Raw genomic sequence first — 25,974 nt, forward strand, 5'->3', positions numbered from 1 at the left:
CAGAGGACATGCCTTTTATGAGTATGAAGTATGCCCGTCTCAAGACTTCTCAACCCTTAGGAATAAGAGTAGGGCACCTCCTGCTGGTAGATGGGTTAACTACAGGTATTTGTAAAATAATGTTTGGGTTCAAACAAATTAGTTGTTAAACATCTGTAATCCAGTTTTCTGTAAACGTTGCTGTTGTTCTAAGCTCTGTTAATGTTAAGCATTCTTTGTATATAAAATTACAATAAAATGTTAAAACTGGTTGCTTGTTTTGTGGATGAATGTAAAGACAAACCCCAGTGAATGGCTGATATGAGTGCTAAATGCTTGAAGATTCAAGTTGTTAGAAATCACTCCCTTAGACCCTGCTTATATCTAGACCTGATATATCATACCTCAAAGATGAAATTCATAAAACTTATCTGGAGAGTTTAATTTAAAATTATAATGCTCAATGCACATCCTTTGCCCTTGATTTGAAACTAACATCACTACCTAAACAGCCTTCTACTTCTAATATCTGCTGCATAATATGTTCATTCTACCCTCATCCCTACCTCCACATTATAAGTATAAATTATAGCCTTAATGCTCTGACACTTGAATTTTTAAAATATCAAGTGTTTCTCTTCTAACTTAATATCATTTTCTTTAACTTGTAGAAAAGTAGTATGCAAGTCTTACTGTAAGGTACAAACAGGGTCTAAGGTTTGAGTGCCCCCAGAATGACTTTCTTCAGCCTTGCAGACACCCAAACATCATGTAATTACCTAAGGAATTCCCAAGTGCCTCTTCCAGGTTATACGTGTAAATAGTTGTTTTTATGCAAGGTTAGTTAGATACTGCTCTTTACAGGATGAGTGGTGTTGTCTTTGGCTGTGTGGTCTTAAATGTGTTTCTAATGTGTGTGTCAAATAATTACCTGTTAAACAGACTGCCAATCTGGCTGAAGCCAATGCTTCTGAAGAAGATAAAATTAAAGCAATGATGTCGCAATCTGGCCATGAATACGACCCAATCAAGTAAGTTCATAAATGTTTTACACTAATAGGAACTTTTGGGTTGGGTTTTCCACCCCAATTCAAAAGCACTATTTTTTCAAAGTCATTGTGTACATGTAATTCTTTTTCCCCCTTTTAGTTACATGAAGAAACCTCTAGGTCCACCACCTCCATCTTATACATGTTTCCGTTGTGGTAAACCTGGACATTATATTAAGAATTGCCCAACAAATGGGGTAAGTTCAAAGTAGAAATTATAGTATACCTCACTTTTTTCCCTATGAAATTGTTTCTTAGCCATCTTATTTTTCTTGGTTAATACTGCCTTCTGTAAACAATGGCAAATGAGTGTGGTCTCTGGAGCCAAATTTGCCAGGCTTCAAATCTTGTTTCTGCCCCTTAGCTGAGTGAATTTGGGCAAGTTACTTGATCTCTATAAGCCTGTTTTTTCTTCTCTAAAATGGAGATAAAATAGTACTTATTTTACATAGCAGTTATGAGGATTAAATGAGATCATATGTGTAAAGCACTACAAGTAATAAAATAAGCACAGTATAAGGTTAGCCAGTTTATTAAATAAAGATAACTTTTTTCTCTTCTCCTATTTCTTTTTCCTCTGAATAGGATAAAAACTTTGAATCTGGCCCTAGGATTAAAAAGAGCACTGGAATTCCCAGAAGTTTCATGATGGAAGTGAAAGATCCTAACATGAAAGGTGCAATGCTTACCAACACTGGAAAATACGCAATACCAACTATAGATGCGTAAGTATGCAAATTAGGTATGACCTGTGGAGACTCCAGTCACAGGGTATAGTGCTTTAATCTTGGGCTTGTAACGTGGCTACTTGGATTCCTTGAGAACTTTGTATGCCAAGGTCATTAGTCTCTATAGCTCGCATTTCTATGAGACTGCAGTCTGCTCCATTTAAAGCAAATTTAAAATGGATTTGGGGATTTTTGTTATCAATGAGTGCCACTTCCCTTGTAGTCTTCTAATTTTTTCTTTTTCTGTCATTCCCTGCTTTCTTCCTCATTCACATACATACTCCCACATAATCTTATTATATATGCTACTTGCATTTTTAAGTGAACAAAACAGACTGTAATCATTTTGAGAAACAGGAGGCTTAAGGATAAAAGCTCTGCATGATGTTGAGGCAAATTTATGTGTCAAGCATAAATGAAATAACTAAAGTATCTTGAATAAGTTTGAATATACCATGTGAGTCTTAAGATTCTAAAGTAGGGTTTATTTTATAAACCGCTAGCTCAGATCAACTGTAGCTCTATAAAACATCTTAATGCCCATTTTTCATGTGTATTCAGATTTTATATTATGAACCAGTTTTTAGTGAAATGGACAGATGTGAAAATTTAGTGGCAGGGTTCAACTAGGTAACTTCCCATTTTATCTCCTTTTATTAATGTAGTCAATTACTATTTTGATTACCTTCAACAGATGGGAACTCACATACTATACAACATAATATTAAGTGCTCCTTTGGGCTGTGATTTTCTAACTTCGTTGTGCATAAGAAACTCCTACAAAAGTATGTTAAAAGACTGGTCAGGTAGAGTGACCTTGGGCAAAAAAAAAAATAAGATCCTAGTTGCTCTGCCCCACAACCCTGTTTTTTATTTAGAGGTTATGTGATGAGACCCTGATTCTACATTTTTAACAGGTTGTCCAGGAGATTATGAAGTTAGGGGATCCTCGGGGCATAAATTTACAGAATAGGTGTTCATGTTCTCAGTGGGAAAAAAAAAAAAGTACTGTATGTAAGAACAGTTTTCCTCAGCTTCATGCTGTAAATATTATTGAAGTGTAGTGTAGTGAGCAGGTGGGGATGATGAAAATAGCTATGCCATAGAATAATATTGAAAAGATCTTGTATTTTTGAATATGTACTTCAGTAAATAGTGTTTTCATTCACAGATAAGAATGTTTTCCTAAACTCCCAACCCTGCTCACTTCCTCAACTTCACCCCCATCTATTTTTTATCAGTCACCATCCTGTGTTTTTGTGGTTCATCATTGAACAGTCTGTTGTTATGCTGTTTCTAATTCAGAGACATTTCATAGATGTTTCCAAACAACTTTAGCTTGAAATTGATTATTTTTACAGACACAATTAAGAGCAGACCGCTTCATCTATATTATGTAAAATTTTTAAATAGAAATTTGTGTTGGAAAAATTAATATCACCTGTAAACCCTAACTAATAATTAACTTCATTGCTTTTGAATGCTGAAATACAAGTGTCCATTTGTGCCAGACACACAGCAAATACTGGGGAAAGATGGGAATCCAGATATTTTAAATGAAACTTTCACTCTCTTCACTAACACCACTGATAAGCAACTCAGACTCTTCTTCTGTTTCTTTTTCTATCCTCTGTTCTCCTCTTTTTTTTCTTTTTTTTTTTTTTTCTTTTTTCTCTCTTTTGGGCAGTGGGAGACTCCTCTTTCACAAATTGGGAACAATGGGGCATAAGCAAATTGATACTTATTTCTGGAATCGTGGTGATGTCTATGGAGCAACTGCAACACAAATAACACACCTAAGGTACCCTACTCTGTACAGCCGAGATTCTTTCATTTTCAGCATTGAGATAAACACACTCTGTTCCTGAATGAAATAGAAAGGGTTTCTTTAGGGATTCCTGTGTTTTGCAAATTTGCCTGATTACAAAGAAGATGGGGGTGTAGAAGCAGGGGTAACAAGTCTGAGAATAGCAGTTACAGTTTTTTAAATACTATATTTAATGGCCAACATTTCTGCAAAATGCATTTCTACAAAAAACTGGACCTAGAGTGTCTAATGAGGTGTTACTTGACATTTTTGTAACACATATTTTGATCATTTAAGTCACTAATGCTTAATTGACTATAAATTGATTAACCTCTCTTAAAATACTAATAAGTAGATCATGGGTTTTGGTGTCTCATTCTAATAATTTGTGTATAGTAATGGCATAATATTTCCCTTGAACTATCTTTCTTTAATTGTATAATGTCAGTACTGATTTTAATTTCCCATCTTGTGGCATTTACTCCAGCACCTTCACAGATTTGAGGGACTTTTCGGATATGCAGAAGGGAAAATTTGGGGGGAGCTTTTTAATTTGTTTTTTTGTTTTTTTTTTTTGCAAGAAACTTGATAGAGTAGGAAAAATTGTGATTGTGGTATTGTCTAAATTCAAGTCTTGTCTTTGTCACTTAAATAGAACTTTATGGCACAGAACATTTTGCTTTATTTCTGGCCCTCAGTTCTTAGAGTTACGGAACTGTTTTACTGTATTTATAGCATTTCTTCACTTCTTTTTGTTATACTTGTTTGGACTTTTGTGTCTTTGTTTAGGGTGAGGTTGTACATAATTACTCCCTTATTTGAGAAGATACAGTGCTTATCTAATTTGGCATTATTCTGAATTATGTGTTCCCGTTATGTTATACTAGAACATGTAGCATGAATACTATGCCTTCTAAACGATGCTAAACCACTGAATTCCTTCTTTTACAGAGAAGCATATGCAATTGGGAAGAAAGAGAAACCTCCCTTCTTACCAGAGGAGCCATCTTCTTCCTCAGAGGAAGATGATCCTATCCCGGATGAATTGTTGTGTCTCATCTGCAAAGATATTATGACGGATGCTGTTGTGATCCCCTGCTGTGGAAACAGTTATTGTGATGAATGTAAGAAATGCTGAATCTTGGAAACTGTATATTTTAGAATATTTGTATTTACTCTTCCTAACCTCATCTATTTTAATAACAAAATAAATAATGTTGATGACAAGTGTTGATCAATGAGCATTTAGTAATGAGAAGTCTGTTTTTGTTATTCTATCTTTTTTAAACAATAACCTCTTTGTCCTTTTAAATAATAGAATTGACCACCTTCTGTACCTTCATCAGGGTGACTATACTGACGGGTTTTTTTATATAGACTTTTTGTTTCCTGTATGTTTTAAGTGGTATCCAGAATTTTAAAACCTTTTTGGGCCTTAGATAATTCTGGAAATTTTTTTAAGTAGTACCTAAATCCCTTTTCTGGATTGTGAATAGCTTATCCTAATTTTTCTAAGTGTATTAAGAACTGCTTCCTGTAGACATATTTATTACTCAGCATTTGCCATGCAGTTGTGACTTTTTAAATCACTTATATTAGCAGTTATTTGTTTCCTGCCACTTATCCTAAGTTTATACCTTCTTACACAGAAGAAATCAGTGTTATCTGAAAATTTGCTCAAACCTGCTCTGGCTTTTTTCATTCTTAAAGGTAGTTTTGAAATATACAGCCCTCCGTACACATGGTTCTGCACCTAGAGATTCAGCCAACCACAGATGATAGATATTTGAGGGGAAGAAACAGTAAAAAATAATACAGTCGTAAAGACTAATACAGATTTTAAAATATAGTATAACAACTATTTGCATAGCACTTATATTGCAGCAGGTATTGTAAGCAATCTAGAGATTTTTTAAAGTATGCTGGAAGATGTACATAGTAGTTATATGCAAATACTATGCCTTTGAGGTAGTTGAGGGACTTGAGCATCTGCAGATTTTGTTATCCTTAGAGGGTCCTGGAATCCATTCCCTTCAGATACCTGTAAATCTGTGTTTATTGACCTCTTCAGTGAAAAGACCAAGGTCAAGAAGAGGTTGGTAAAGACTTGTTTCAGAGTATATCTTAAATTTAACAAACCACTTGATATTCTTGGAGTTTTATTACATTGAAGCATGATCTTCATATCTGTAATTTAGTGTTGCTCTCACTTGCTGTGCTGTAGGTCTCATTTTCTTGCCTGAATGAAAATCCCAAGTTAGCCATGTAAAAGGTTTGTCTTTCTAGACTGTCTCGTATTTCTATTTTGTTTTCTACAATATTCCATTTACTAGCTAAACAAAAAATAGTATTTGAGAAAGTGCTTTTGCTCTCAGTTCAGACACTTATTTAAATGTGTCCTTTAAAAAAAAAAAAAAAAAAAAAAGTGGAGGTCCTTGCTATTTTCCCCAAGGCTGGCCTTGAACTTCGGGACTCAAGTGATTCTCTTATCTCAGCCTCCCAAGGTGGCATCCTGTCTCAGGCCACCACACCCAGCTATGACTGCTCTTTTTTTAGCATAGCATCAATCATAGAGAAAAGAGCAGAGGAGTACTGTAAGATAAGAGATTTTAGTTAAGTTTCTTAATCTAAGAAATGATTAGCATGACGTGCTTGGAAAACAGTAATGTAACAGAACAAATGTAGACCAGCCTTTTAATTCATTCTGTAAACACTGAGTTCCTACCATGTTTTTATTAATATTTGAAATCTTACACATAGGTATAAGAACAGCACTCCTGGAATCAGATGAGCATACATGTCCAACGTGTCATCAGAATGATGTTTCTCCTGATGCTTTAATTGCCAATAAATTTTTACGACAGGTAGCTATCTTTGTATCCATTTTATGAAAAATTTCTTTTTAATTTTTAACTGATTTAACTGTACTTCAGTGAATACTACATAACATTTTTCTGCATTATTATGCTTGGTATCCCTAGGCTGTTAATAACTTCAAAAATGAAACTGGTTATACAAAAAGACTACGAAAACAGTTACCTCCTCCGCCACCCCCAATACCACCTCCAAGACCACTGATTCAGAGAAACCTCCAACCTCTGATGAGATCTCCAATATCAAGACAGCAAGATCCTCTCATGATTCCAGTGACATCTTCATCAACTCACCCAACTCCCTCTATATCTTCATTAACTTCTAATCAGTCTTCCTTGGCCCCTCCTGTATCTGGAAATCCATCTTCTGTTCCAGCTCCTGTACCTGATATAACTGCAACAGTATCAATATCAGTCCATTCAGAAAAATCAGATGGACCCTTTCGGTAAGCCTATGTATTTTTCACTGTTAGAAACCAAATGAGGTCAATGATGTTATGTTTTGTTGTTGGGTATCACTTTAATAGCTTTTTTTTTTTTTTTTTTTTTTTTNTCACCCAGGCTGGAATGCAGTGTCACAATCTTGGCTCACTGCAACCTCTGCCTCCTGGCTCGAGTGATTCTCCTGCCTCAGCCTCCCAAGTAGCTGGGACTGCAAAGCGTGTGCCACCACACCCAGCTAATTTTTGTATTTTTTGTAGAGACGGGGTTTCACCATGTTGCTCAGGCTGGTCTTTTTTTTTTTTAACTGCAGCAACTTTAATATAGGTCAGGCTGCTCTTGAACTCCTGACCTTGTGATCCACCCACCTCAGCCTCCCAAAGTGCTGAGATTACAGGCGTGAGCCACTGTACCCGACTTTAATAGCTTTCTTAGTGGACCACTGTGTTCAGTAACGTGGGATGACTTGTAAGAAATGACTTAGTCCTGTTGCAGGAAGAGGAAAATAAAGGTGATTCATTCGGCAAATGATGATTAAGCATCCCAAGGTCAAATACTACACAGGTTGCCAACAGCCCCTGTTAAACATTAAATGTACTATATACCATAACAGCTCTGAACTTCAAAGGTGGGGGAATTCACTTGTGGTCATAATGATGGTATTGGATAGGAGTAGATTTGAGTAGAACAGTTTGGATAGGTAGAGACAAGGGAGTAAAAACAGGTAAGTAGAGAACTCAGGAAAGTGATTGGGGTCATAATTAATGTAGGAGAATAGTGAAAACTCACTTAAAGTCTACCACTTCAGAAATGAGACTTTTCTCCATGTAGCTTATTGGCTCATAAATTCTTTAAAAAAAAAAAAAAAATAGGTATCAGAGGCCCATTTCAGACATACTGAAGCAAAATCTTTAGGATGAGACCTTTACATGTACATTTAAGAAATTCTAATCTAGTGGAATTTATTTGGTTGATAGTGGGAATAGGCCCAGAGAGTTCTGTGGCTGACCCAAGATTATCTTTTTAGTTTAGTGGTAGAATTAGAGCTAAAACACTCCTAATCCCAGGGGGATTTTTGTCTCCATAGGCCACACTTTGATTAAGTTTTACTCTTCTTGCAAAATGATTTCTGTCATAACTGTCATATCTTCTTAGGGAGGGTCCTTCATTTTACTTTTCCACTTCATATAGAGAACTCTTCAAAGTTTCAGTCCTCTCTCATGTTCCTCAAAAGTATTCATCATCTTTGGCTCATCTTACTGCAGGTGATGGGTAAACAGCAACAAACTTTTTTACTCTTAATTGTCCCTTTCTGATAATTTTTAATGTGTTGTAATTTATTTTTTTTTAAGGGATTCTGATAATAAAATATTGCCAGCTGCAGCCCTTGCATCAGAGCACTCTAAGGGAACCTCCTCCATTGCAATTACCGCTCTTATGGAAGAGAAGGTAAATTTTACTCTTTAATTTGGGATTTTTTATAGTAGGGCTTTGTTTTTACTTCTTTTTTTTTTTAACCATTTCTGTTTGTTTGTGGTTGTTTCTAAAGGGTTACCAGGTGCCTGTTCTTGGAACCCCATCTTTGCTTGGACAGTCATTATTGCACGGACAGTTGATCCCCACAACTGGTGAGTAAGATCACTTTTAGACTTTTTTCCCTTTAAAAAATAATTTTAGCTTGATTTAATAGGCAACTTTATATTTACCTTACTGTTTTTATTTTTTGTTTCTAGGTCCAGTAAGAATAAATACTGCTCGTCCAGGTGGTGGTCGACCAGGTTGGGAACAGTGAGTAGATGTTTGCAATAATCTTCAGATGATTGCCTGCAAACTAGATAACAGAAGCTTCAAACCAGGCAGCGGGTTGCTGCTCTTTATTATAAACTTTAATGTGCCAGATTAACAAAATTCAAGCTTATATGAGTTTTTTTTTTTTTTTTTTTTTTATTTATTTTATATATAATCTTAGGGAATAGAAATGGACTACTTCCAGAATTTACAATTGCCAATTTTGTATAAGAAAATAAGAGAAAATTTTTTTTTTTTTTTTTTAATGAGTAAATCTTTTCTAAAATACAAAATCTTAGAAGTTTTTTTCTACTTTCATGTCCAGCAACTGGGGATCTTGACAGGACTTCAGTTAATGAGTAGGATTAGAATTACAGAAAAGTTATTTTAAATATGGCATCAGTTATTTTCCTATACTAGTTTAACTTTTTCTATCCTTAATTTGGATGATCAAAGTTTGGTTTGAGTACATAAATACATAATAAGATTAAAGTCTACCAAACAAAAATTTGTTGTTTTAAGTCATGTCTTATTCCACAGGATATGTTTTTTCTACCCTGAAATAAAAATAATTTTGATTTTCTCTGTGGGATATTTTATGGCATTGAAAATCAACAGACTTATTAATATCTTTTTATTTATATAATTTTTTCTGTTTATATAATCTAATTGAAAACTGACCTATCCTTAAAGTATGAGTTACTAGCAGGATATATCAGTAGAATGAACATAGGATTTAGAAACAGGTAGACTTGGGTTTTGAATCCCATCTTCTTCATTTTCTAGCTTCATAACAGTGGTCATGTGGTTTTACTCCCTAACATCCATTTCCTTGTTTGGAATTGGAATGACACTACCTACCTTAACATGTAAAATGGCTTCATAGTGCCCAGCAGACAAAAGGGCTCTTCCTTGTATATAACAATAAATTCACAGAGTAACTTATAAAATGCTAATTAAAATGTGATATTACATAAAGTAATCTATTTTGAGGTCTAATTACTGTTATAATACTGTTAACTGGGGGGAAAGTTAGTTTTAAGTAAATAAAATGTTTGCTCACCTCTCCTGTGTCCGAAATAAGTTTAAGAATTGAGGAGTAGGAAAAAGTTTTCGAGTAGTTAAAATCGGTGTTTTAACATCTGTGCATGGAAAGATCTTGTATTATGCCCATGGAAAAACACTTGAGCTTTTTTGTTTGTTTGTTTCTCATATAGTTCCAACAAACTTGGCTATCTGGTTTCTCCACCACAACAAATTAGAAGAGGGGAGAGGAGCTGCTACAGGTAGGTATGCTAAAAATCTTGGAAAATAATCATCTTATTATATATGTATATCACCAAAAAATATATATAACATCAAAGAAATTAAAGCACAGCAGTGGCAGGAAGGAAGGAGATAATTTGTTTGGGTTGTGTTTATCACTCTTAAGTTCTCAATAGTTATCCTTAAAGAGGCCTAGAAAAGAATAAATTACATATAGTTTCTTAAATGATGGTTTTTAAGACATTTTTAATGTTCCTTCCCAGTGATTACTTTCTCTCCCTCAGCAAACAGCAGAGTTTTAGCTTGTATTTACCCTCTTGTAAGTAGAAGAAAGTCATTAAGATTCACAATATCTAAGATACCAGTTTAAGATGAAAGTTAACAAGCTCAGCTCCCAACTGTCGAAAAGAATTACATTTATTTATCTTCTAGACTCCACTGTCCCAATCATCTCCCACCTTTTTTTCCAAAAGAAGAGACAGGAGATTTTTAGAGGCTCCTGCTCTGGGCAGGTACAAGCATTATTAATCCAAGAAGTCAGAGTCTTACTGTCTAGATCAGGGGTCCCCAATCCTGGGCCAAGACTGGTGCCCATTCTTGGCCTGTTAGGAACCAGGCCACACAGCAGGAGGTGAGCAGCAGGTAAGCAAGCTTTACCACCTGAGCTCCACCTCCTGTCAGATCAGCAGTGGCATTAAGATTATCATAGGAGCATGAACCCTGTTGTGAACTGCGCATGTAAAGGATCTAGTTTGCACGCTCCTTATGAAAATCTAACTAATGCCTGATGATCTGAGGTGGAACAGTTTCATCCCAAAATCATCCCCCCATCCCACTCTTGTCCCTGGAGAAATTGTCTTCCACAAAACAGGTCATTGGTGCCAAAAAGGTTGGGAACTGCTGGTCTAGATCATAATCACCAGCAGGATAAAGGGGCCTTCAAAACTTTATAAAAAGAGTTTTGGCCAAGCGTAGTGGCTCCTGCTGGTAATTTGAGAGCTTTGGAAGGCTGAAGGGGGAGGATTGCTTGAAGCCTGAAGTTCAAGATTAGCCTGAACAACACAGCAAGACTCTATCTCTACAAAAAAAAAAAGTTAAAAATTAGCCAGGTATGATGGGATGCACCTGTGGTCCCGCTACCTGGGAGGCTGAGGCAGGAGGATCACTTGAGCTTAGGAGGTTGAGGCTACAGTGAGCTCTAATCGCACCACTGCACTTTAGCCTGGGGGATGGAGTGAGACCCTGTCTCAAAAAAAGAAAGAAAATTAGGGATATCTTCTAGTGCTTCATTGCTAAACTTATTAAAAAGTTTACTCTGTCATTACTGGATCACATTTTAAAAGAAGGGTAATATTTACTAATTCATAGCTATCTGAACAAAACGCTTAAAATCTAAAGCCCTGCTGCTGCTGCTGTTGTGTACCAGTTATTTATAATTTAAAGAACCTGTAGTTTAACAGAAGTGAGCCCATTCTGTTTCTTCGGTGAGGCACAAATTAGAAACTTTAGCCCAACACTTTTATTTTTACTTAAGCCTTTGAGAGAAAGCATTGATATTTTCATTGTTAATTATACAAATTAAAACTAGAATTTATTCTGCTTTATATGATCTTCACCCACCTTCTCCCTCAAAAAGGAGGTTACAGGAGGTGGTTTTCCTTCATTTAAACTTTTGGGGCCGGGTGCAGTGGCTCTCACCTGTAATCCCAGCACTTTGGGAGGCTGAGGCGGGCAGATTACGTAAACCAGCCTGATGAAACCCTGTCTCTACTAAAAATACAAAAATTAGCTGGGCATGGTGGCACATACCTGTAGTCCCAGCTACTTTGGGAGGCTGAGGCAGGAGAATTGCTTGAACCCTGGAGGTGGAGGTTGCAGTGAGCCAAGATCAGACCACCACACGCCAGCCTGGGCAACAGAGCAAGACTCTGTCTCAAAAAAATTAAAAATAAATGAATAAGTAAGCTTTTGGGTGGAACTAGGTCATAGCAACATTAATCTGTCAGTTCTTCAAAAGACAGTTTAGGAAGTAATGGGTGGTAATTAGTGGAGTGATAATCAATCTGGACTTCATAAAAGAGAACTTTTAAATACAATATTTCCACGTAGAGAAGGTCCCATAAATTTGCATCATCTCAGTCGCTGCGTGACCTTAAAAATTATGTTCTAGAGTTATTTTTACAAAATAAATGGTACTTATGATTCTATACTAGTTGAATAGTTGGTTCTATTCCACTGTTTTTAAGTTTGAAGATAATTATGGGTAGAAAAGATAAGCTTACTTGTCTCAGGTGACTTTAGTTTGAAGAAGTAATACCTTGGAATTTATTTCTCCAGAAGTATAAACCGTGGGCGACACCACAGCGAAAGATCACAGAGGACTCAAGGCCCGTCACTACCTGCAACTCCAGTCTTTGTACCTGTTCCACCACCTCCTTTGTATCCGCCTCCTCCCCATACACTTCCTCTCCCTCCGGGTGTTCCTCCTCCACAGTTTTCTCCTCAGTTTCCTCCTGGACAGCCACCACCTGCTGGGTATAGTGTCCCTCCTCCAGGGTTTCCTCCAGCTCCTACCAATTTATCAACACCTTGGGTATCATCAGGAGTGCAGACAGCTCATTCAAATACCATCCCAACAACACAAGCACCACCTTTGTCCAGGGAAGAATTCTATAGAGAGCAGCGACGACTAAAAGAAGAGTATGTATTCTGATTTGGAATTATTATACACTTTTTTCATTTTCTGATAATAACATTAAATAGGTATCTGGAAACGTTTTCCAGTGTTTCCAGTTAGTATGAGAAATTCACCTAAAATTTAAACCAAAGCCATACAAGCAACTTCCTCAGGGATTCCTAGTTTATAGTTTTAAAATGGAAAACTAATGGCAATTTCATTCATTTCATTCATGATCTAATTACATTTGTCTTGTTAGTTTTCTTAAATGGTTTTTGTTAACTTTCACTCTTTAACTTTATTTTACTAGGGAAAAGAAAAAGTCCAAGCTAGATGAGTTTACAAATGATTTTGCTAAGGAATTGATGGAATACAAAAAGATTCAAAAGGAGCGTAGGCGCTCATTTTCCAGGTTAGTGTTTTGCAAGCCTTCACAACAGAATTACAAATGGGACTTTGAATATCCAGGGATTAGCTATGGATATAAAGAACATTGCACTTAGGAATTTTTCTGATTCGGTCTAGGTGTATAGAAGTGAAGATGTAGCTTATTTCCCAATATCTGTTCATTGAAATAATGTCTCAATGTAAATTCTATTGTATAGAGCTAACAGTTATGGGGATTAAATTACCCTTGTCCCTTGAAGTTATTTATATATAGTATCAAATAATTGGGAAATGTTTTTGGAAGGAAAGAAATAGGGGAATAGCCAAAGAACAGTTCTCAGGACCCTTTTACCATAAGGCTACAGCTTCTTGCTGGAACATTAACCTGTGTAATTATGAAGCAGTAGTAGAATGCAAATTGCTTTATTGATAGAAAAAGTGAATTATAAAAATTCCCTGGAAGTTTGTTTAAAAGACTTTATTTTTTAGCCTTACACTTGAAATGTGTTTTCTTTTACAACTAGGCTTTTGGCCAGTATAGGACAAAAAACAGAATCCTACTTCAATATTCAGATAGGAAGTGAAATTTAAATTTAATTGACATTTTGTTTAATGTTAGTTAGCTCATATAACTCACGGTACATTAATGCACTCCACTCTAATTGTTAAGACTTCACTTTTGTTTTTGTAACAAGTGATTGCTCTGATTTGTGTACTTTTTTTCCATTCCAATAGAGGTCACTGTGCCTCTTTTAATCATCTAAGATGAAATTTGATGCAAAGACAGATGAAACCGTGAGGAGAGATTGCTAGAATCTGAGAGTCTGTGTTTTATTTTGTATATATTTCTCAACTATCAACTGTTGTTTTGTTTTGTTTTTAGGTCTAAATCTCCCTATAGTGGTTCTTCGTATTCAAGAAGTTCATATACTTATTCTAAATCAAGATCTGGTTCAACACGTTCACGCTCTTATTCTCGATCATTCAGCCGCTCACATTCTCGTTCCTATTCACGGTCACCTCCATACCCCAGAAGAGGCAGAGGCAAGAGTCGAAATTACCGTTCACGGTCTAGATCTCATGGATATCATCGATCTAGGTCAAGGTCACCTCCTTATAGACGCTATCATTCACGATCAAGATCTCCTCAAGCATTTAGGGGACAGTCTCCTAATAAACGTAACGTACCTCAAGGAGAAACAGAACGTGAATATTTTAATAGATACAGAGAAGTTCCACCACCCTATGACATGAAAGCTTATTATGGAAGGAGTGTTGACTTTAGAGACCCATTTGAAAAAGAACGCTACCGGGAGTGGGAGAGAAAATACAGAGAGTGGTATGAAAAATATTATAAAGGTTATGCTGCCGGAGCACAGCCTAGACCCTCAGCAAATAGAGAGAACTTTTCTCCAGAGAGATTTTTACCACTTAACATCAGGAATTCTCCCTTCACTAGAGGCCGCAGAGAAGATTACGTTGGTGGGCAAAGTCATAGAAGTCGAAACATAGGTAGCAACTATCCAGAAAAGCTTTCAGCAAGAGATGGTCACAATCAGAAGGATAATACAAAGTCAAAAGAGAAGGAGAGTGAAAACGCTCCAGGAGATGGTAAAGGAAATAAGCATAAGAAACACAGAAAAAGAAGAAAAGGGGAGGAAAGTGAGGGTTTTCTGAACCCAGAGTTATTAGAGACTTCAAGAAAATCAAGAGAACCTACAGTTGTTGAAGAAAATAAGACAGACTCATTGTTCGTTCTCCCAAGTAGAGATGATGCCACACCTGTTAGAGATGAACCAATGGATGCAGAATCCATCACTTTTAAATCAGTGTCTGAAAAAGACAAGAGAGAAAGGGATAAACCAAAAGCAAAGGGTGATAAGACCAAACGGAAAAATGATGGATCTACTGTGTCCAAAAAAGAAAATGTTGTAAAACCTGCTAAAGGACCCCAAGAAAAAGTAGATGGAGAACGTGAGAAATCTCCTCGATCTGAACCTCCACTTAAAAAAGCCAAAGAGGAGACTCCAAAGACTGACAATGCTAAATCATCATCTTCCTCTCAGAAGGATGAAAAAATCACTGGAACCCCCAGAAAAGCTCACTCTAAATCAGCGAAAGAACACCAAGAGACAAAACCAGTCAAAGAGGAAAAAGTGAAGAGGGACTATTCCAAAGATGTCAAATCAGAAAAAATAACAAGTAAGGAAGAAAAGGCCAAAAAGCCTAATGAGAAAAACAAGCCACTTGATAATAAGGGAGAAAAAAGGAAAAGAAAAACTGAAGAAAAAGGTGTAGATAAAGATTTTGAGTCTTCTTCAATGAAAATCTCAAAACTAGAAGTGACTGAAATGGTGAAACCATCACCAAAGCGCAAAATGGAACCTGATATTGAAAAAATGGATAGAACCCCTGAAAAGGACAAAATTTCCTCATCAACTGCGCCAGCCAAAAAAATCAAGCTCAACAGAGAAACTGGGAAAAAAATTGGAAATACAGAAAATATATCTAACACAAAAGAACCCTCTGAAAAATTGGAGTCAACATCTAGCAAAGTTAAACAAGAAAAAGTCAAAGGAAAGGTCAGACGAAAAGTGACTGGAACCGAAGGATCCAGCTCAACTCTGGTGGATTATACCAGGTATCTGACTGTAGGGGGTGGGTGTGGAAATTGGTTGGGGGAAGGATTTTCGTTGGTTTTATCCATGCTTGTGCTTTTTATATTAATTATGAATGTGCTGATCTAGGGAAGTAGGCTGGATTTATTTAGTCTTTTGTTGTCTTTGAAGAAAGGTATTGCTAAAGACAAGGTTGTAAGTAAATTTTGGGGGTGAGCCACATTTGTTTTTATGCAATCATAATCTTAAATTGTGTATCTTTTTTAGGACAGAATAACATTTTTTTTTAAGTTAAAAGGACATTTATTGTGTTTAAGTTAGCATTTTTGTATTTATTGGTGTTCTATAATTAGTAGTAAATTCTTCAATAATTAAAAATATTGTTATTCTTTTTAGTACGAGCTCAACTGGAGGCAGTCCTGTGCGGAAGTCTGAAGAAAAAACAGATACAAAGCGAACTGTGATTAAAACTATGGAAGAATATAATAATGACAATACAGTGCCAGCTGAAGATGTTATCATTATGATTCAGGTTCCTCAATCCAAATGGGATAAAGATGACTTTGAATCCGAAGAAGAAGATGTTAAATCCACACAGCCTATATCAAGTGTAGGAAAACCTGCTAGTGTTATAAAAAATGTTAGTAACAAGCCATCAAATACAGTCAAGTATCCTGAGAAAGAAAGTGAACCATCAGAGAAAATTCAAAAATTTACCAAGGACATGAGCCACGAAATTATGCAACACGAGATTAAAAGTTCAAAAAACTCTGCATCTAGTGAAAAAGGGAAAACCAAAGATCGAGATTATTCAGTTTTGGAAAAGGAAAACCCTGAAAAGAGGAAGAACAGCAGTCAGCCAGAGAAAGAGAGTAATTTGGACCGTCTGAATGACCAAGGAAATCTTAAAAGTCTGTCTCAATCTTCCAAAGAGGCTAGAACATCAGATAAACATGATTCCACTCGTACTTCCTCAAATAAAGACTTCACTCCCAATAGAGACAAAAAAACTGACTATGACACCAGAGAGTATTCAAGTTCCAAACGTAGAGATGAAAGGAACGAATTAACAAGAAGAAAAGACTCTCCTTCTCGGAATAAGGATTCTGCATCTGGACAGAAAAATAAGCCAAGGGAAGAGAGAGAGTTGCCTAAAAAAGGAGCTGGAGAGCCCAAAAAAAGTAATTCTAGTCCCTCAAGAGACAGAAAACCTCATGATCACAAAGCCACTTATGATACTAAACGCCCAATTGAAGAGACAAAATCTGTAGATAAAAATCCTTGTAAGGATCGTGAAAAGCATGTATTAGAAGCAAAGAACAATAAAGAGTCAAGTGGCAATAAACTACTTTATATGCTTAACCCACCAGAGACACAAGTTGAAAAAGAGCAAATTGCTGGACAAATTGACAAGAATGCTGTCAAGCCTAAACCCCAGTTAAGTCATTCTTCTAGACTCTCCTCTGACTTAACTAGAGAAACTGATGAAGCTGCTTTTGAACCAGACTATAATGAAAGTGACAGTGAAAGTAATGTTTCTGTAAAAGAAGAGGAAACCTCAGGAACCATTTCTAATGACCTGAAAGATAAAATAATGGAGAAGGCGAAAGAGAGCCTGGACACAGCAGCTGTGGTCCAGGTGGGAATAAGCAGGAACCAGAGCCACAGCAGCCCCAGTGTCAGCCCCAGCAGAAGCCACAGCCCTTCTGGAAGCCAGACCCGAAGCCACAGTAGCAGTGCCAGCTCAGCAGAAAGTCAAGACAGCAAGAAGAAGAAGAAAAAGAAGGAAAAGAAAAAACACAAGAAACATAAAAAGCATAAGAAGCATAAGAAACATGCAGGCACTGAAGTAGAATTGGAAAAAAGCCAAAAACACAAACACAAGAAAAAGAAGTCTAAGAAGAACAAAGATAAAGAAAAGGAGAAGGAGAAAGATGACCAAAAAGTGAAATCTGTCACTGTGTAAAAGGACAGATTTTAAAAATTGACTTAATTACTAAGTCATCTGTATTAAATTTTGTTATAATGTAAAGAGATTCAAGCCTTGTAAATAATGACATGGAAGACCCTGTGCTGCACTTAAAATATTGCTGCTTGATTATTTGATTTTTACATCAGAGCTTTATAACACGAACTTTTGTACAGAATTGTGAGTTGTGACCATGTAACGAGAGGTTTTGCTAGGGCCTATTATTTTTAACCACCATTAATTAGTTGGGGTGGAGTTTACTGTAATGTGAAATTTTCACATTTGAATTTTTTTAATTGCCTGGCAAAAGCTGATATCAGTTCTAAAATATCAGCAGAATGATTTGCTGAATTCATTACAACCCCGTTATGTCACTTTTTGATTACAATAAAAGTTTTCAGTAAACTTTTCAAATGTTGAGTATTTGCATTATTACAGAAAGTAGTGCCACATCTATAGACTTTACATACTTAACCTACCAGACACAGGTTATGTTTGTGTCTCCATTTCCTTATTTTAGTTTTAAAAACTAGTTTTTAAGCTGATAAATTTCATAGATGGGCTCGTGGTAAAAGCCGGAAATGAATCAGGATTAATTGGAGATGTGGTTAAATAAATCTAGGAGAGGCCGGGCGTAGTGGCTCGCGCCTGTAATCCAAGCACTTTGGAAGCCAAGGCGGGTGGATCACCTGAGGTCAGGAGTTCAAGACCAGCCTGACCAACATGGTGAAACCCCATCTTTATAGAAAAAATAAAAATAAATCTAGGAGGGTCTTGAATTATATAGAAATTAGAAGTTTGAACTTTCAAAACTGTTTGGATTTGAATATTAGAGATGCAAAGTTGTGACTCATTTATGGCAACATATTTTTCTGGAAACCCTGATAAATGAGTATTAAATTCCTTGATAAAGTAGAATGCAGCTAAACCAGTGAGCATCTGTGGCCTACCTAATCTGCCCAGTTGACATGCAAGCAGTCATTACGAGTTTCCTTCATTGGTGTGGTTTGGAAACTTGGGGACAGTGAAAAGGCACTGAAAGCATTTGAGGAATGAGGGTAGGAATGGTACTTCAGAAACATCGTGTAAGTAGGGATTGAGAGAATAAACTTTTTTTCCTTCATCACCCAGGCTGGAGTACAGTGGAACAATCTCAGCTCACTGTAGCCTCCACCTCCTGGGTTCAAGTGATTCTCCTGCCTCAGCCTCCAGAGTAGCTGGGATTACAGGCATGCACCACCACACCTGGCTAATTTTTGTATTTTTGGTAGAGACAGAGTTTCACTGTTGGCCAAGCTCATCTCGAACTCCTGACCTCAGGATGATCTGCTTGCCTCTGCCTCCCAAAGTGCTGGGATTACAGGCGTGAGCCACCGTGCCTAGCCAATCATAGATTTTAAGCACTATACAGGCATACTTTTTTTGAATACGTGTTTTTTTAAGTGTAATACTTAAAAATAATGACATTAAAATTTTAGAATGTGAATTTGTATAGATGACATACAAATACTGTAAAGATCGTGAAAGCTGTTCAGAACTGAGTTAAATTAGAGAAATGCTGCCTCTAAATCAAATTAACTTTCTTCTAAAGGGCCCTGCTTGTGTTATGATGCTTAGATTACATTTGCTTATTCCCAAACACCTTTGTTGCTAAGGATGGGATGTCTGGCCTAACCATTCTGACTCTGCACCACCCCACACACAACACATGCTGCCATTTCTACTTTAAAATATTCTACCTAGATTTACTGTTAATTCTTGCTAATCTGGACCAAAACTCTGGATTCAATCTCTGACATTCATAGGATCTAGCACCCAGAACTGACTTGTATCATACATTCCATCATCTGAGGTGAGTTTCATTACCTAAGCTCATTGTTATTTAAGCTAAAATGACCTTTTCTTTAACTGCAGTCCACTCCTATGACAATTTTCTAGTTACTCAGCACCTGTGACCGTTCCTCTCTTGGTGAAACACTGGAGTTAAGCTCCAATGTTTCATCCACAACTTGGTCTTCCAGCTCCATCCTTTGTTGGTCTATTTGGGGCCGAAGTTTCGACTCATCCCCCAGTCTCTCTCCTTTCTACTCTTTCACTTCCCTGGTCCTATACCTTGTTGTTTCAGCCACGTGCTAACATCCCTATAACCTGCTGCTCCTTACCCATCTTGCTGCACCCACACAGCTAACCTTCAAACCCGGATTAAGGTGCTGAACACTGCTTAACAAAACTAAAGAAAAACAATGTAAGAAGGAACTTACTTGCCAGGCACTGTGCCAAGTGCTTGTACTTCATTTAATCCATAAAAATTCCAGTGGCACTTGATGTCTTGTGTTACTTTAAGCAAGAAAGTCCACTGCCAGTGAAGGCTCAGTCCAGCCTTGGATATTCAAGCCAACTCCTAACTAATCCAACTCACCCCCACCATGTAAAAGAGTAAGCCAGCAAGTAAGACTCCACCTCTTGCTGATCCCCAAAAGACCATGTTATGTCTCCCTGTCTTTTGCACTCAGCTGTAATTTCCGTCCTCCTTTGCCTGCCTCATAATTTCCTACTCATTGTTTGGGAATTAGGTTGCTGCTTTGGAATGATTCCCTCACAGTGCCCGCCCACCCCCATGCATGCCTGAGGTGCGGTAGCATCCCTGGATATGCTATAGTAACACCTTCCAAATTGTTTTCTGTGGTCTGTGTTTATCTCCCTTACTGGACTGAGCATGACTTCCACAAAAAGAAGATCTAGTTTATATTCCAGAAGCCAAACCATGCCTTGCACATAGGAATAAGTTTGAAATAATAAAATGAAATTACCTTGTTTTAAACTTTGAGATTGTTTTACCAAGCAAATCAATTCTTACCCACACAGTGGCCTAAAGAAGTATGTGTAAAAGCTAGTAATAAGAGCAGACTTCACAGACAGCCGGTGTTGTGTCAGTTTCTCAAGGGAGGAGATTAATTTTGGCCTATTGTAGGTTTGAAAAGTAGTATCCTTCAAGGACCTAGGTGCTTCTGTGTGCCAAGAATACTTCAGTGTTGAAATCAGGGGCTTAAAAATCACTCCTTTGCTAGTGTCAGCATGCCAAATGAAGGGAACGAAACCCACTCCAAAATATTTAAGTCAGGATTTCAGAGGGGCAGAAAGCTACTTAATAAACTTAATGGTTTATTCATCCCAGTCTGTGCAAGAGTCTCTGTGTGCTTGTCCACTTTTCCCGGTCTTTCAATGCCTGTAATGAATGCTGTTCTTACTGTATAAAGCTAGACATAGAACAAAACCTCTGATTAGGAACATGTCCTTCCTGAGACTTTTTATACCACTGCTCATTTACTTTAGCTTCCACAGTTGTCTTATTTTTAACAGGAAAAAAGCCTCCTATATGTAGTATGTGTGTATGTATATGCGTGTATATGTAAAATATAGAGAGAGCGTATACCCTGCATTTTTATCATAAACACATCCTTTGACATTAAATGTTTTTCACAAACATTGTTAATTTTGAGAACTGGAATGGTCAGGAAAGAATAGACTTAAGGTCACCTACCTAAATCTTTGAAAAAACATACCATGGAGCTGCTGTATGTGATTAACTTCAGCATATGGATATGAAAGAAATAGGGTTGATAGGAATATTCAAAGATTTTAGGTGAATTCTTTCAGTAATGGATCTAAAGTATAAACAGCTTATCAAGGCTCCTCTTTGAAAAATGCCTTTGAGATTATTTTTAGGATCATGTTAAAAGAACTTTTTTAAAATATTGCTAATTATTTTATGCACTTTATTAAACTTAATGAAGAGCGAACAGTGATCTCATACTAAAGCCAACACCAGCATGAATCTTGCTTTTCCACTTTGCTTGAAATGTGGGTCTTTTGTAACTTGCTATGAAGTTGGTTTGGCCAGTGTGAATGTTTTCTTTTTTTTTTTTTTTTTTTTTTAGTGTGAATGTTTTCAATTTATTTTTCTATTTTTAAAGTCTTTGGTGGTAAAACTTTAACATGAGAATGGATATACATTTAGAATTTAAAATATTATTTTGTAGATTTTTTTAGTGTTTTTGGTTTTGTTTAGAGAGAGTCTCTCTCTGTCTCTCTCTCATCTCTCTGTCTCTCTGTCTCTCCCAGACTAGAGTGCAGTGGTATAATCGTAGCTCATTGCAGCCCCAACCTCCTGGACTCAAGCAATCTTCCTCCCTCAGACTTATGAGTAGCTGAGACTATAGGTATGTGCCACCACACGTGGCTAATTTTTTTAAAAAAATTACTTTTTTTAGAGACAGGTCTTGCTGTGTTGCCCAGGCTGGTCTCGAACTCTTGGCCTCAAGGAATCCTCTTGCTTGGGCCGCCAAAAGTGTTGGGGTTACAGGGATAAGCCACTGCACCTGGCCCCTTAACAAAATTCTGATATTTCTTAAAATATGTTTTTTACCTAGCTTAATGATATATAAAGCTGGTAGACTGATTCTTTTCATATCCTAAAAACTAAAACCAATACAAACAAATATGTAAAATGAAGCCAAGGAAAACTGTATTAGTGCTAGAAACCAGGAAAAGACAGAAGGGGCAGACATAGCTAAAAAAATGTGGCATTTCTGCCATAGCACCACATCTTAAAACTTTTTTGTTTTTAATGGGGAGAAGGTAAAATAAAGACAACTGACAGTTCTCTCCGTGAGAAGGCAGATGGCCTCTTGAGAAGCTTGAATAGAAGATCTTGGGTACTGGGAATACGCCCTCATCTGAAGAAACAGGGATAGGCCATGGAGTAAATGAAGATAATTTCCTTGAAATTCACTTTTAGTATGAAAATTGCACCAAGGAAACCTGAAGCATAGGCTACCATGTTGATGGGGATGGAGGAAGAATGTCCAGAGACAGATTCGTTATAGCTGGTCTTGTTGCCAGGAAGGAGGCCAGACCACACAGACCTCATTCCCCTGGCTACTAGGTGGGCTGAAGGGGGAAAATATACAATTTTCAAGGCATCATGGCACTGGTGCTAGAAGAAGCAGACAAGTGAGTGGAATTGAATAAAACACCATAAATTGGCCCAAATATAATACACAACAGGTTCAGCATAAGTAAATGTGAAAAAGGATAGGTTTTTCAATAAGTTTTGAGGGAACTAGTTAAACACTTGGAGAAAAAAAAAATCACGTCTTAAAATTCTAGATTAAATAGTTTAAAATTTTATGATATATTTAGGATTTAAAATATTCTTTTGTAGAAATTATGGTACCTAAATACAATTTTGATAATTGTGTGTTTTGACCTATCTTATTAAATCCCTGGATTATATTCTTCTCATCTTCTAGGATGACCATTTTTTAATCGGTTAGGAGTTTAACATTTCAACTGGCCAGTCAACTGGAAACCCAGGAGATTCTCCAATATTTTTGATGATTGTTGTATGAGATCTTGTTTATCTTGGTTTGCCCCTTTTAAATTTTCTTATGTCTATTCCTGGTGTTGATTTTTCTTTTCAGAGCTTCTCATTATGGTAGAGTCTCAATCTTTATACATTTTGTGATATTACTGCCTATCTTCTGAGAACACATCACATCCTCTCATTTTCCTATGCACACCATCATCCCTTCTTTACTGTCCTACGTCATAGGTTCTTCATCTCTGAAACTGAAATTAGCCATTATTTTTCTGAATCAAGAAATGATTCCTCTCAGATGAATTATGCCATTAGAGGGCAGAAGGAGCTGCTTGTTCTTTAGCAACTCTTTCCCTTTCTGCAATTTTTTACAATTACAATCTCAACTATTACACGAATGGTCAATAAACATCTGAAAAATTTAAATACCACTAGCAACCGAGCGCAGTAGCTCACGCCTGTAATTCCAGCACTTTGGGAGGCTGAGCTGGGCGGATCACTTGAGACCAGGAGTTCAAGACCAGACTGGCCAACATGGTGAAACCCTGTCTCTACTAAAAATACAAAAAAAATTAGCTGGACGTGGTGGCACACACCTGCAATCCCAGCTACTGGAAAGACAGAGGATCACTCCAATCTAGGAGGTGGAGATTGTGGTGAGCCAAGATCATGCCACTGCACTCGAGCTTGGGTGACAGATTGAGACCCTGTCTCAAAAAAAAAAAAAAAAATGCCACTAGTAATAAAACAGAAATGCCAACAAAACAAAGTTCTGGTGCCTTCAGGCATTTAGAGTTACCTCTAAGTTCAAAACCAGTGTGATTCTCCATCTTCCTCCCAATATTGTCGTTTCTACCAAGATATGTCTATGGTAGTTAGCATTTTCGTTACATTTGCCCAGGTCATAAAACATTCTAAATTTTGCAGACTTGAAGAATTTATTTTTCTAACAAAGTTGTACATTGTTTAAAAAGTCGTACAGTTCTTCAACAAAAACTTCATTCTCCTGCTCTAATTAATTATACCCTGACTAATTCTTTAGAGGCAATTTCAACTCCGCTAGTTCTTTCTTTAAAAAAGGAAAGTCGAATGTTATATGTAAATAACATACTCCTCTTATTACTTGATTTTTCAGTCTCAAGTGTGAGCTACAATTGATTTCAGCATGACCCACACACACACCTCTACCCTCTCCCATCCTCTCAATAAAAATTTTGCCATTTGGATTAAATAAAAATCATGGTGTGCATTATATATCTATGTAAATAGTTCCACATTGAGTTACTTTGGTATAGCAGGATTCCTTTCCTGTAAAATAATGTTTTTCCTGAAATTAATAACAACTCCCAGTTTTAAAAGTATATGAATTTTATGGATTATGGGAAACAAACTTCCTCTCAGGATATTCAAATAAATCAAGTGGTCATCAGTTTTATCTTTTGTCTTGGGCTATCCCTCCCAGAACGTATCTAATAAAAATTGGGGCTGGTTGCAGTAGCTCAAACCTGTAATCCTGGGACTTTGGGAGGTCGAGACAGGAGGATCAATTGAGATCGGAAGTTTGAGACCAACCTAGCCAATATGGTGAAATGCCATCCCTTACAAAAATACAAAAATTAGCTGGGCCCAGTGGTGCACACCTATAATCCCAGCTACTCCTCAGGCTGAGGAGGCGGCGGTTGCGGTGAGCTGCACTCCAGCCTGGGCGACAAGCATTCCCAGTACTTTGGGAGGCCGAGGCGGGGGTGCGGGGGGATCACTAGCTCAGGAGTTCGAAACCAACCTGGCCAACATGGTGAAACTCCGTCTTTACTAAAAATACAAAAATTAGCTGGGCGTGGTGGCAGGCACCTGTATTCCCAGCTGCTTGGGAGGGTGAGACCAGAGAATGGCTTGAACCCGAGAGGCGAAGGTTGCAGTGAGCCTAGATCATGCCACTGCACTTCAGCCCTGGGGACAGAGCGAGACTCCGACTCAAAAAAAAAAAAAATTGGTTGCGCTCTAGATGTGCCGCAAAACTACGATCCTGCTGCTCCTGGGACTTCCCCTCACCCTCTCTTCTGCACTGGATCTTTGTCTTCCATCCTGTGTCTTTGTCTTTCTAGGTTTACTTCCTCATTTGAGGTGGAGGACGCGTGCTCTAGTAAATTACTGAGGAAGGATGCCTGGGAGGTAAAATTTTTAAAAGTCTAAATGTCACAAATGTTCTTACTCTACCCCCACAATTTATGATTTGATTGGGCATAGAATTCTACAATGGAAATTATTTGCAGTCATACCTGGAGGCATTTCTCTGTCATAATCCTGCTTCTGGCGTTGCTGATCAGGCGTTCAAGCCATTCTGACTCCTAATCCATTTATATGCAATTTTTGCAATATTTTCCCCTCCCAGGATTCTTTGGTAACTTCCTTTTATCCTAGTGCATTTAGCAAACGCAATGTTGTGATGATGACACTGTGATTCTTTTAAATTTTACTTTGCCAAGTGCTCTATGAGCTCTTTCATTTCTGTCTTTCATGAAATCATGTCTTTCATGATTTTCTAGGAAACATTCTTCTATTACTTGTGGGATAATACTCTCCATTCCATTTTTTTTTTCTGCTTTCTTTTTCTGGGACTCATTATTTTGATATTAGATTTTCTGGACTGATCCTCTACTATTTTCATTCTTGTTTGATCAGGTTGGAGTGCAGTGGTACAGTTATAGCTCATTGCAGCCTTGACCTCCTGGGTTCAAGCAACCTCCCCACCTAGGCCTCCTGAGTAGCTAGGACCATAGGCACACGCCACCATGCCTGGCTAATTTTTTATTTTTTGTAGAGGTAGGTTCTCTCCATTGTTGCCCAGGCTGGTCTCAAACTCCTGGGCTTAAGTGATCTGCCTGCCTCAACCTCCCAAAGTGCTGGGATTACAGGTGTGAACCACTGTGCCCAGCCTCCATTCATATTTTTTGTTGTGAAGTCTCAACACTTTACTTCTGCTGGCATATTTACAATTTCTTTTCTTTTCTT

The 25,974-nt window shown here is 37.2% G+C and overlaps 1 protein-coding gene across 4 annotated transcripts in view; it reads left to right on the forward strand.

Annotated features, from left to right (window-relative positions):
* The window catches only part of RBBP6 (RB binding protein 6, ubiquitin ligase), a 33,268-nt gene extending 15,272 nt beyond the window's left edge, over positions 1–17,996 (forward strand). Inside the window, exons 5-19 of one of the 4 annotated variants that reach the window (XM_017534415.2) lie at positions 922–1,010; positions 1,129–1,225; positions 1,614–1,753; positions 3,444–3,557; positions 4,515–4,687; positions 6,324–6,427; positions 6,545–6,882; positions 8,230–8,326; positions 8,427–8,505; positions 8,611–8,665; positions 9,883–9,951; positions 12,269–12,631; positions 12,919–13,020; positions 13,879–15,636; positions 16,010–17,996. In XM_017534415.2, the coding sequence (XP_017389904.1) occupies positions 922–1,010; positions 1,129–1,225; positions 1,614–1,753; positions 3,444–3,557; positions 4,515–4,687; positions 6,324–6,427; positions 6,545–6,882; positions 8,230–8,326; positions 8,427–8,505; positions 8,611–8,665; positions 9,883–9,951; positions 12,269–12,631; positions 12,919–13,020; positions 13,879–15,636; positions 16,010–17,579 (5,148 nt within the window). In that variant the 3' untranslated portion in view covers positions 17,580–17,996. The remainder of the gene's footprint in view (positions 1–921; positions 1,011–1,128; positions 1,226–1,613; positions 1,754–3,443; positions 3,558–4,514; positions 4,688–6,323; positions 6,428–6,544; positions 6,883–8,229; positions 8,327–8,426; positions 8,506–8,610; positions 8,666–9,882; positions 9,952–12,268; positions 12,632–12,918; positions 13,021–13,878; positions 15,637–16,009) is intronic. The other 3 variants (XM_017534416.2, XM_017534417.2, XM_017534418.2) reach the window with 3 other exon arrangements.
* Positions 17,997–25,974: the final 7,978 nt, after the last annotated feature.

This window comes from Cebus imitator, unplaced genomic scaffold (genome assembly GCF_001604975.1).
Source record: "Cebus imitator isolate Cc_AM_T3 unplaced genomic scaffold, Cebus_imitator-1.0 Scaffold85, whole genome shotgun sequence".
In the NCBI taxonomy this organism is placed as follows: domain Eukaryota; kingdom Metazoa; phylum Chordata; class Mammalia; order Primates; family Cebidae; genus Cebus; species Cebus imitator.